The sequence below is a fragment of the Planococcus citri genome, chromosome 1, assembly GCF_950023065.1.
Source record: "Planococcus citri chromosome 1, ihPlaCitr1.1, whole genome shotgun sequence".
Taxonomy (NCBI): Eukaryota; Metazoa; Arthropoda; class Insecta; order Hemiptera; family Pseudococcidae; genus Planococcus; species Planococcus citri.
This window is the reverse complement of record NC_088677.1, coordinates 41,302,924-41,316,302: the sequence shown is the minus strand read 5'-3', so window position 1 is coordinate 41,316,302 and position 13,379 is coordinate 41,302,924. Positions and strand designations below refer to the sequence as shown.

Here is a 13,379-nt window from a genome sequence, read left to right as displayed (position 1 = left end):
GAATACTCGTAAAATTTTAAAACAATTTCTCTCACATACTTAGCTTTTCGATTAAGCGAAAGAAAGTTCTCTCACGTATTAATCATGTAATCAGTGAATCAATAATCTTCAAAACTCATTACTCAACAATCTAGGAATACAATCAGGTACCTAAGTTAAAAGATGACCAGTTTTTTATAAATTTTTCATAACGTCAATTCTCTTGATTTCTCTCTGTACAGGCCAAGTGCGTCGTTAAGTAAAAATTTTACTGCGAAAACATCGTAGAAAAAAACTAAGCGACCAAAATTCAAAAAACATTTAAAATTTTCAAATTTTGAAAATTTTGCCACTTCATTTTCTAAAATAGACATTTTAAGCGTGACCGATGATAAAGTTGCTTCGATTCGACGAGTAGGCTACGTAGACTAAAATGTCGTTTCGATCGATAGTATACACTAGTAACCATATACCATCGTAAATTTGTAGAATCAGTTCGATTTTGATAATGACCAAGGTCAAAGGTTTTCACTATTATTATACTCTCGATATTCTATTTGGAGACCTTATACTGACGATCATTCTTTCTCGTCGGGATCGTCCAATTATGTTCTCAAGAAAAGCTGTAGGTATTATCAAATTGTAAAATTTGCGAAATTTGGCGGACAATTTTTCAGCACTCCTGCGTTGTTTTTGATTTACCTATACTTACACATGGGTAATCATTAGTAAAAAATGCGCACCCTATTTGAAATTATCTTTCTAAAAAGATTTTGGACGAAAAACAGTCACGTTTTATCAGATTTTCATTTTTGAATTTATAATTGATTCATAAAAACGCATCTTAGAATTTATGTTACTGAAACAAGAAATGTTACAATTTAATTTTCAAACCATAGCCTCATCCAAAATAGGAGGAAAACGTTTTTAAAAAATGTCTCATGTTCTGTGCTGTTCCAGAAGTTGGAATTTCATATAGGATTATTTCTTGATAATTATGCATTATTGATATTTGCAAGGATTTAAAGCACGAGGATTCTGCGCCAGGAGCAAAATGCCAACTTCGCGCTTCGCAGACTAGGTTGAATCAAGTTAAATCAAATTAGGGTAGGATCTCTGTCATTGTGGATATCATCATAGAGAGTATAACGCAGGGGAGGGTTCTGCGCCAGGAGCACAATTCGACTCCATCTTTTACGGAAAGGTTGGATTTTGCCAATGAACTAGCTCCATTCGTTTCGTCATACAACTGGAACACCTCTACCCTTTCCCCCAAGACCAAGTTAAATTAAGTGTAGGCTTTCTAAAATACTTATCTACTTAATTAATGTTTTTAAAGTGAGTGCAATATATATTATGTATTTTTGTAAGTAGTTACTTAGATAATAGTTCTGCACCAGAAACAAAATTCAACTAAACTAGTAACTAAACGACTTACAGCTGGGCTGCGTTATGTTAGTTCAGATTAAGGCAGGTTTTCCGACACTTTAGATATTTTTACTGCGAATATAATATCGGCATGGGTTCTGCGCCAGGAGCATAATTCAACCCATACCTCTTATCTGTAAATTAGATTAGGTTATAAGGTATCTATGTGAAGATTGTATTTTCGACATTACCTTATTGATAATTTTATGCAGAATACCATGTATGGGTAGGTATCTATTAAAGGTTTCGCGCCACGCCAGGAGTAATTGAACCCACCTTCGAAAGTGAGGTTACGATTGAAGCGTAAGTCGAAAGAGAAAGAAAGACACGATTCCTCCTGATTTTTCCCCTCTTGGCTCAGAGTTCGTATAATGTGGGTAGGCGAATTTATTTTTTACTGTGAAAGAACACGAGGACGTAATAATACCTACACAACTACACACATGTATTTGTAGGTATATACTAATTTTCATGTTGTTCAATGGCTGTGCTTCATCAACTTTCAAAAAAAGTTTCTCAAACATAATTTCTGATTGAAAAAATTCTCTGAGAAAAACGGATGAAATAGTGGATAATACCTATGGTAGTAGGTACGTACTCGTGTAATATAAATAATGAATCAATACCTATCTGTTGGTAGGAATTCTTCAAGTATTTCTTTCATTTGTGAAAAATTAAATCATTTTGCTCATTAATTCTACTAGCTATACTTGAACATGAATTTTTACTGCTTAATACGTAACATCACACAAGAACTCCTCACACATACAACACCACGAACTAAAACGATAGGTACCTACGTACATACACAAATACTTACTTACTTCCAATAAATTAATTTAAGCAAGACGTAAACTGAGAATCCCACTAACGTCGATAATAAAATTCTCTTTTTATTGAAGATTAAAAACGATAATTATTCAAAAGCAGATAGGTACTGACAGCCAATAACAGCCATTGGCAGCACGTACAGGGTGGCCAGAAATATCGGGTACCCCTAAGAAAGTTTTTCATTAAAAATATAGGTTGGCAACGTGAAATAGATGCATATGATTGGTGGAATGTTATCTCTCCAGTCCAACAACCAATCATGTGTTATCATTATTATCATTCACTGTGACCAACCAAAGTATTTAGTTAGAAAACTTTTTTAGGGGTACCCGATATTTCTGGCCACCCTGTTTATGTACATAACATACCTAACACAAATGTTGATTTTTTTTTACCTATAGCAATCAATATTTCTGATAAACACATTCATAATATATTATATTATACCTAGAGGTATGTGTACCTACTCCGGTATACACGCTCACACATCGCATAGGTACTACACACATACACAAGGATAGGAATATACCTATTCGTTAAAATTAATCAAACCTAATGGAAATTTAATAAGAATACAAGTACGATAATAAGATGAAAAATCCTATTGAAAAATTTACTCGAGATTTTTGCTGGCTCGACTGGAAACACTTTACTAATTAAATTTATTTCTTGGTAAATTGGTTTTTATATATTTCACGATGTACAATACAATTCACGTTCTATCATATTACAAAAATAAAGTTCTCGATACCGCAAAAATGAAACTTTTAGTCCTTGGTGTTTTGCGTTCATTTGAACTTTTTCATTTAAAAAAAAAATCATCGTTTTTGTTTGCCGTGTATCCTTGTAATGTAAACAGCAGTCAGCATTCGTTGGCAAGTATTTTGAAAGAAACAAATAAAATATGAATATTACAAACGTGCGCGGTGAAACATACGTAAAAATTTGCTATTTCGACGACAAATATTTAAAAATTTGAATTTGCAGCATGTGTTTTCGTTGATAAGTGAAGCTGAAGCAACGAAAACGCATTAGAATGCTTTTACATTTGTATGTACCAGAGTAGATTTTATTTTTTTACACCCCTCTTTCTGGTATACACATACCTACCTACTATACCTACACTGCGTAATATTTGCGCATCGATAATGCGAAATTCAATTTTGAATTTTATCTTTTCGTAGATGTTTTTTTCTATATCCCTCTATCGCTCCCCCGCTCTATGACATCAGCAATACGTACGTGAATAGGTAGTCTGTAGATAGATATATTTAATGCATTGTTCGTCTGAATGCTACGCAAATGTAATTTAAAATCACGATTTATGCATACCTAGACCTATACATATCTATACCTATAGGGGGCTAATATCGTCACGAGAGTTCATTTTACTCAAGAAAGACCTGTTGTGTTAGAACTTGAAAATTTTGAATTTAAAACATTTTTCTTCGAAGTTGGATTTTTAAAAATTTTTGAAAATTGAGAGCTCCACCGCAGCTCGAGCTTTTTAAAAATGGAAAAAATAAAAAATAGGGAATTATTTTCTCACCAGAGGTTACCACTTTGAGGGTTGGGAGCAGAAGAAATCAAATTTTTTTGCCATGTAGTTAAGAGCCACCCTACTATATACGAGTAGGTATATAGATACGTGCTTGCATTTATCTAGGTAGAGGTACCTGTGCTCCAATAGTAAACTCGTAAGTACATCGGAACGTTTTTGATTCTTTTTTTTTACAACGTCGATGAAATGATTTCCTTTTCGTATGCTTTGGTTCAGCAAAAAGTAAATGGAAAAGTTGAGTAATTATATACTCTCGCCAGCCATAAGTTTTAAATTTGATACGAAACTGTTGACAGAAAAAATTTATGTATCCTGAGAAACCGTTCGGTATACTTCATTTTTAAGAACAAAGATTTCATCTCTGCAGAAAAAAAAACTTTTCCTCGAGTAAGTAAGTAAGTATGTACTTGAAAGGTTAAAAATTCGGTCATAATTCAGTAAACGCGAGAAATTCCCCAGTTCTTCGTCAGTCTCCGTTTAAAACTCGTCGCGTTCTTTCATTCAGCTTATGAATTTCCAACAAGTATATTTACTTTAATATTTATACGTTTTATTCTGTATAACATCTTTTTCGTAATTACGAATCATAAGTATATTACATACATATAGGGTGTCCCATTAAGCAATTGACATAGGTACTTTAAATTTCAATCTGTTTCGCTAGATATAAGGGAAATGAAAAAATTTCCTACGAACAATGGAATGAAATAGTCTGGCTTTCGTTTTAATATATGTAGGTACTCGTACTTACACACACAAATTCTCAATCATACAATGGGGAAAAAATTATAAAATTTAAACCATGTACCTACCATGGTCTAACAAAAAGAAAGAAATTCAGCTGATTCCAGAGGCGGATTTAGAGTTTTGCGGATGCCGCCCATTGGCAGTAAATTTGTGTTGCTCCTCCTCACCTCAAAATGAAAAATATTTTCGCAGCATATTTTTGGTTTCATAAAAAATAAAAATTGGAAAAAAAGTAAAACAAGAACAAAGTTCTAAATCTAGCCTGAAAAATTGAATTGGCTATGAGTGCGCTAAGAAGGCGCGGCATATGCGATGGTGATAGGCACTGAATTTTATTCTGGGCTACCTGATGGCAATTTTTGGAAAACTAAAAAATCTAAAAATTCAATGGAAGCTTCAGAATGGTTCGAAAGCAAAATTTGAAATTTATTCAATAATTAGCCAAAATTCGAAAAAATGAAATTAAACTCGAAAAATCTATCCTGGTCATGTACATATTTCAAGATTCGCTTTCCAATATTTTTCTGCCTTCAGTTCAACAAAATTTCTCGTGATGGGGATTCCTCTATTGTAAGCATATTAATTTTCGCAACATATGGGCTGTGCGCAAATCCCTTATAGTTTGGTAGAAGTTTCATGAAACACCCAATCATTATTGTATTCAAATTTTAAGTAAGTACCGTACTAAGTATATAACGTAAGTATAGTATAGGTATAGTACATACATACATACATTAGACAGATGAAAATTTGGCAGGCTATTAATTCTCTCGACTTGATATTATTACGTAGGTACCTACTTATACGACGACGTTGCTATCTTCACACGTACGTAGGTAAGTATTAAGAAAGTATATAATGACTTCTTTACAGATAAATTTAATTGAGCCATAAACGAAATAATGTTACCATAAGTAATATGGGTAGGTAGGTAGGTATTTCAGATTAACGTATCTACTTATTCGTCGTCTCGTTTCCGTTTAGTAATCAATACGAAATAGTATTCGCAGATAGTTAAACGGTATTTTCGCGATTCATATTTTCGTTGAAATTTCAAACGTTATGCAGAGGTATAATTCGGTAAACATGCTGAGTGAAGCTGGTAATTAATTATATCTGTCGTTTATTTGAAATATCAGCGTGACGTTTTTCATCGTACATTGACAAATTATAGGGACTGTATACCTTTTAGTTTGGGCTAAAAGTGGTTGAAATGAAACAAAGTCGATGTTATCTTAAATTATGGTCGACGTATTTTCTGCACTATCTAAGCCAACCCAACCATATAGAAAGCTACGGAATCAATAAAACGAGTATTTTCTTCTTTTTTACGTATCAATTTCGTTTTTTTTTTTTTTTTTTTTACAAATTCATTAACGAGTTGTGAAATATACGTACAATATTTTGTCGATACGACGTCAAAGCAAGCTACACTACGTGCTATACGATGCGATGTAAGCAATACTCAAAAAAGGAAGCATGGTAGCTAGAATAGGTAACAGGTAGATGAGCTTTCTTTGTTTTGGAGGGAGGGGTGAGTAAACAATGCCAAATGACGCTGGAAATATTATTTACGATGACATTTCTTCGTTAATATATAACTTGCAGCCAAGGGTCGAGCGAAATTATTTCTTCGACGTCGACGTTTAAAAATTCTGCAAAATGAATTTACCCAATTATGTTGCCTATTTTTGAACAATTCTTTTTAACATAAGTTATCATTTCGAGGAGTTCAAACGTCGCGAAGCATTCTACACGTGTCAGTCAATGAAATACGAGGCGAGTTTTTCATACTAAATTAGGCACACCATTTCTGCCCGAAATCCGAACTGTAATTTCCACAATGATAAATTTTTTTTTCTCAAACAAATCTTATTTGTCTAACAATTTAATTGGTCGAGGCTCCAGCAAACTTTATGCTTAAAATGTGTGTACAGCACAGTCCTGCTTACTTGAATGAACATTTTTCGGTAGAATTGTGCGGTCTCGCGAAACCATATTATTTCTTAACACCTTTCGCAAGTAGTTTTGTTCGAAATCCTTTACTATGGGTATCTTAGGTCATCTACAGTGCCATTACCGAGACGTCGTCTTATAAGGAAGGTATACCAACTATCAGAAACATTTTTGAACCGGTCAAAGCTAGATCGAAAGAGCATGTAAAAATATGCCACAAGCCAAAATTTCGGGGGCTTAAGTGCATTTTTTGACCTTTGGTGAATTTTTGAAAATCAAACTTATGCAAAAAATAAAAAATAAAATAAAACTTGAAAATACTTATTTGAGGAAACCGTGATATTATAAAATTAGGTGAAAGTAATTATTATTTTAATGATATAAAGTTGAAATACCCAATGCTTGGTTTTCCATCATTTCTAAAAATCTCATCACTTTCACACTCGCAGGTTGCAGATCAATAATACCCAATATAAAAGTTGACATTGAACATAAGCGACAAAATTATTGCTATAGTTTATTTTATAAATTCCGCCATATTATAGTCAAAATATAATCAAAAATGAATTTTATTCTTACCTCGTTGTCATGGGAATTTCTTGTTTCGCAAATTGAATCTCGATATTTTTCATCAGAATTAATGCTCGTACCAACATGGGTCGATGCTCCGGTTTCTGTAACAGATTTTAAATCCCAAATTGAAATAACACGAAAACACATTGTGTAGATACTGAAATAAGTAAGTAAATAATCTAAATCTATGAGCGCATCTAGATCAAATAGGTATTGGTAAGTAATATAAAATGTACGCAGTATGAGTTGCCTACCTATCGTATTCAAAGATCCTGCATAAACATGATAGGAATTTACGCTACGAGGGATGGTTCACCCCCAATAAAATACAGTTTTGTAAAATATGTATTAGGTATACCTTACTTATATGTATCTTCAAGTACGTAGATATGCTAACGCACACAACTCAAACAAACCAGATAAAAAGAATTCCGTCTTTTTTTTCATTTTTATTTAGGATTCGACGATTAAAAATAAGAAATTTCATGCGATTGAAAAATTTAGCATTCTCAGTGTGTATGATTGATAGCTTCCCATTTATCACCCATCTACCTACTCACTCATAACATGACAGATTTCCTAAAAATGATATCATTTCGGCTTGAATTTTATTTCTGATTTTTTTTTACCCGAGTTTTCGTAAATTTATATGTATATCAGCTAAGCTAAACATATAGGTATCCAAAATATTACTGTTTTTTGCACCAACTACATCATCATTGGAAATGCTGAAAATGACATGTGTTCAACGAAAAGTCACGAAAATTGATGAATATGTTAAATGAACGCGTTGAAACGGAAACTAAAATAAAACTTTTAAATCCAACAAATACGTAGTGTAAGTTTGCTAAACATAACAGCTCTATCGTCGAGTAATATTTTATCCGAGGGTGCCGTACCTCATTTTTGTTTAAAACATTCGTAAGTAAATGAAAAGAAAAAGTTTTCAATGTCGTATGGGGTTATAATCATTATTTAGAAATCAGAAGCACTGAAAATTCCCATTCAATAAAATTGTGATAATGAGTAGGACACAACAGTCATTACATAGATACATATAAGTACATGAATGCATAAGTAGGTACCAAATTAATTTGAAATTTCATATTAGTTCCTGATCACAGCTGCTGAGTGATCATTGCTTGGCGATAATATTTCGATGTCATGAATTTTTTCATTAAAATTACTTAGCAGATTTTTTTTGACAATTATTAGCCTATTTTTTTTATTTTATGCTTTATTTTTTAGTTGGCGGTAATTTTTCTTTTTAATTTTATATTATGGTGTAATGTACGTGTGCTGTGCTGTAGGATACATCATTGTATTTGAAGCAGCTATTGTTAAAAGGTAACCGTTCCACCGAAAGTGGTTCTGAGATAATCGAAAAAAACTGTCTCATTCTTCATAGCATCAACCGAATTGGATGAGATTTTAACCATAGACAGATTTCAACACCCTTCAACCACTACCAGTATCAAATTTTCCCTGAATCCCCTTCAAAAAGCACTAGCCCCCCTCAAAAATTGGGAATGGTGCCCTTTTAACACTCAACGAAAAAAAAATGTGTTTTTTTCATCAGAAAAATTGAAATAAACATCCATTGTTATATTCAATCCGAAAGTTCATGACATGTTACTGAAAGGAAATTTCATCCTCTACAATTTTGTTCATTATCATTTTTATTGTAGAATGTACCGTTTGCCCAGAAAATCAACTTTATTGTCAAAAAATGAGAAAATCAACTTTTTTGTCAAATACGAGTTTTGAATCACATTTTTTGACATTAAAGTTGATTTTCTGGGCGAACGGTACATTCTACAATAAAAATGGTTATGAACAAAATGGTAGAGAATGAAATTTCCTTCCAGTATAATGTCACGAATCTTTGGAATGAATACCTTTTAACACTCAGTGCATATTTTGATGGCCTAAAAACGCCGAAAAAAAATGTGGAATGAGTAACTTTTGTACTCATGCATAACTCATATACCTCAAAAAAGTGGAATGAGTCCCTTTTAACAATAGCGGTTTCATTTAGTGTACGTATTTACCCAGTAATTCAGGACTCAGGGCATTAAAATCGGGTAAATATCGGTTAGGTACGGTTTTGGTTTTGAAAAATATCACTACCAGTTTTGGTCAATGATTTTTATTATAATATTGATATTATTTTTACTTATAGAAGTTATCGATTTTCGGTTTTTTCCTTTCCTCTCCAACTTTTAGAAATAAGAGGGGAGTATTTTTAAAAAATAAGTATGTAGTTTATAAGTGAATAGAAAGTGGCACTTCAGCAGTGCCACATTTTAAAATTTTTCTAGTTTTTACCCTTTATTACATCTTTATTATTACAGTTTTTATTTTATTTTTATCAAAAATACAGAATTAATTATGCACTCATTAATACCCTTGGATTCTGAAATATTGTGGCCGCCTTACAGTGACTTATTTGCCGGATTTGCTAACGTTGATGGTGATTCGGGAACGGCTAAAGCTAAAGAATGGCTAAGATGTGTGAAGTCAAAGCGGCGATTGGTAGTTTAAGTATGTGCGAAAGTGTAGAATAAGCTTGAATTGGCAAAGTGGCTGCTACTCAGTGCAACTCAAGCTTATCTACTCGTAGCTTTAAATTTCGAAAGTATCCGAACATGGACAGACTATAGAGCGAATTTCACAATGCGTTTATTAATGAAGTAAGTGCCATTGATCGTTGGGAACGTTTTTCCTAACGCAAACAAAAGGAGAATGAACTGGCATATGCGAGTACGTAATGGATGAACTGCAGTCTAAATTAGCTAGAGAAGTGGACATCGGAATTTGCAACGTTTTGGTAAAAAAAAAAATGCGCTTTTAAACAGAATGGAACTACTTATTAATAACTTCCATTCTATTAACAAACAGCGAATCTCATTTACTTCAAAGTGGAACGATAATCTTCAAGTGTTTTCACGTCAAATGCATGAAAACAAAATTTAACTCGTTAATCTTCCTGTTGGCAGGGTATAAAATTACAGTGAATATAAATCGTAGTTCAACACCGAAATATCTGTAAAATAATGTTCGCTGCTTTAAAGGCCTATATTCTGTAAAAAAAATTTCACACTATTGAGTTGTGCAGCAAATTTTTAATGCTTTTTTGGTGAGACAGAACTCGTTTGTTACCTAAGTAAAGATGGGCGTCTATTCTTAGGATTCATCACCTATGGAACAAGTACCTAGATATAGACACCAAAATATGAAACGTATAGATACAAGTAGATATATGTACTTATATAATGTATATTATATGTATAGGTACCTACCTACTTACTTACATGTTAATAAATTGGTATAGAAGGGAGTGAAATTCACTTTCACAAAATAACGAATTTATTCGCTTATATACTCGAAGCACCAAAAAGTCGATGAATTATTACGATATAGCGACATTGTTGGTAAATATCCCAACGTAAACATTCACGACGTATGTTCGAACATCACAGAACAGAGTTGAAAAATTAAGATGATAAGTACACGAAGGTGCACCCCTACATAATACAAAAATATTGATACAACTCGAATGACAAACTACCGACAATCCGGTATAGGAGAGAAACTTATATGCATAAAATAACACAACTAAATCAATCATCTTAAAACAATCCTGCTTCGAAAGGACAGATTAAGGGCGATGGAATATTACTGTTTTCAATGCCAAAAAATATATGGCAAAAAGTTGATCTCTTCCACGAACCAAAAGTTCGGTTAAGCCTATAGCTACCGCATAAAACACGTTTTTTCCTCTTATACCTACTTGCCCTTTAGTAAAGTCGAAAAAAAATCCAACATCTCTTCTATATAATCCTACCGCCAAAATTTTCTCGAAAAACCCGTACCCACTCGGTTAAATCTGAACATATTCTTTTTAAAAAAGACAGAAAGGGAGAAAAAAAGAATAAAAAAATTATAGGTAGGTACCTGTGCGATATCGGAATAAAGACAAATCCGGCAACACGAATATTGTTAGGTACCTACTATAAAAGATTTATTCGCATTGACATTTTCTAATAGAGCCGGCATATTATAAATTCTATTATATACGTATACCAATACTATGATATTCGTAATTTCGTTTACATCGACGAATATTAGGTATAGGTATCGAGTATTCCTTTTTTGAAGGAAAAAATTCGACAATTTGACGTTTTGAATCTCAAATTTTATTAGTACCTATCTCCAGGTTTATGTGTATGTATACCTACCTAATTCAAATTTCGCGAAGAAATAAAAAATGGCTGCAAACTAACTTGCCGGAACAGTACAACGAGTAACGTATTTATATGTACTTACTCAAGATTCCTATAGCAATTTATTTAAGTATCTGGGTGCGATGAAACAAAGCGAGCCTCTAATGCCCAAAACTTGAAAAAATTCTTATTTTTAGGGAAACATGAAATCGTATAGTGCATGGATGGATAGGTAATTATACCTATGGTACATACTTACCATTTTGCATTAAAATTTCATTTTCTCAGAAAGAAATATTTCGATAAAATACATCGTTTCATTGTTATACTTATTGGATTAGGTATCTACGCATAATTATGTAAGTATGTAATGTACTTAGTCGCATAAGTATACTTCGGTAGCTATAATATTTACCTAAGTATGTATGTACATACTACATTACTTCATCAGTATTCTAAAGTGATTTGATTTGATTCTGACTTTATACTATTGATAATTTCATATAAATTACTTTAGAAAGTTATATTTAAAAAAAAAAAAAAAAAATGTTGGTAGGGCGCCTAAAGTTATTCTTTTGCCATATTATGTATAATGACTCACAATTGTAATCATGGAGCTTCATATGAATACAAATGTTTCCTACGAGTAGATAAAAAAAAGTGTTTTTATCAATGAAAAAATATCTAGAGGTAGGTACCACTACCAAACTTTGAATGCTAATAGAGCCGTAATAATATTATTGTTACACTATCTGATGACATTATCGTATATGCAAAATGTTGCTACACAATTTAACGTTCTAGAGCGGCGCTTAGACAATATCATTAGTAAAGGTTTTGACGTTATAATTCCGCAATTTGTAATTTGTGGTTTATAGCATTACATAAAATAGAGAATCACGTGCATCACGCGTATGTGTAGTAGGTATATGCCTACTGCCTGTCATTAACGAGCTGGGCACTCGTTCTTGAAACCATTTAGTGTAGATATTACCTAGTATTATTTATTTTCAACGAAACTAATTAAAATTTATTTAATATGTATTTTGTCTTTTTCCTCATTATGGGTACCGGGGGTAATAAGCACTATCATGATGTCTAGAGTACTTAATTGAAATCTTCTAGAAGAGTTGAAAACACCAAAATATGAAACGAGATAGAATTTTGCCCGTTTTAAATGATACCTATAGTGTGTGGTATTTTAAAGAGTCTTCAAATTTCAAAAAAAATCACTGAGCTGTGTTTTTTTTGTTTATACCTATCTCTTGTTTTAAGATACGCATTCATAAGAGCAAATGAACGAATACTGCGAAGTTGTAAATATAAATACCTATAAATACATAATTCAAATCTCCAATGGACAATTGGACACTCTTTTACCAGATACCAGACACTCTTCAATTAATATTTTGTAATTAGCAATTTCATAAAAGAAAATTTCTTTACAATAACTGATGCCAAGAATAAGTAGGTACCTATATATAATATATAAAGCTGAATAATTCATTTTCAATCTGAACATCAAACGTTCGCCGTTTTTCCATCGAAATTAAAATGTCTTATTTTCACGAATAACGTAGAAATGAATTATGAAAAAAAGAGAAGAAAAAAAAGTAGGTACATTCACCAACCGTACCTTGAAAGGAAACCGAGATGTAGATTGAATTTTTTAAATATTTGATAAAGTAGGTACTTTTATATAGGGCGTACTTTAAATTAGACGCTTAGTTTTAAAAGGTATAGGTACCTCTACCTACATAAATACGAATGTACATAATATATTCACTATTTATGAAATTAGTGAATTGATGCACTGAAATTGAATTTTGGAACAAACCAACGGGATTGAAAACGAATAGCATTTTATAATAGGTATAAGATATGTATGTAGGTATGTGTGTAAGTAGCGCATAAAGACATATGGTAGGGTAGACTACCTTACAACTTGAAAACGGAAAAAATTTCGACGAAACTTATGAACGATTTATTACGGGCTGACATTAGCCTAAGTATTACGAAATAAGATTTTGTGGGCAACAACCCTTCGTCAATGAAATTAATGATGAATGTCGCTTTTG

The 13,379-nt window shown here is 32.4% G+C and overlaps 1 protein-coding gene across 2 annotated transcripts in view; it reads right to left on the bottom strand.

The window, feature by feature from the left end:
* The window catches only part of LOC135831971 (high affinity cAMP-specific and IBMX-insensitive 3',5'-cyclic phosphodiesterase 8-like), a 109,803-nt gene that overhangs the window by 62,593 nt on the left and 33,831 nt on the right, over window positions 1–13,379 (bottom strand). For both annotated transcript variants that reach the window (XM_065344876.1, XM_065344877.1), the window contains exon 3: window positions 7,082–7,176. In XM_065344876.1, coding sequence (XP_065200948.1) covers window positions 7,082–7,176 — 95 coding nt within the window. The remainder of the gene's footprint in view (window positions 1–7,081; window positions 7,177–13,379) is intronic.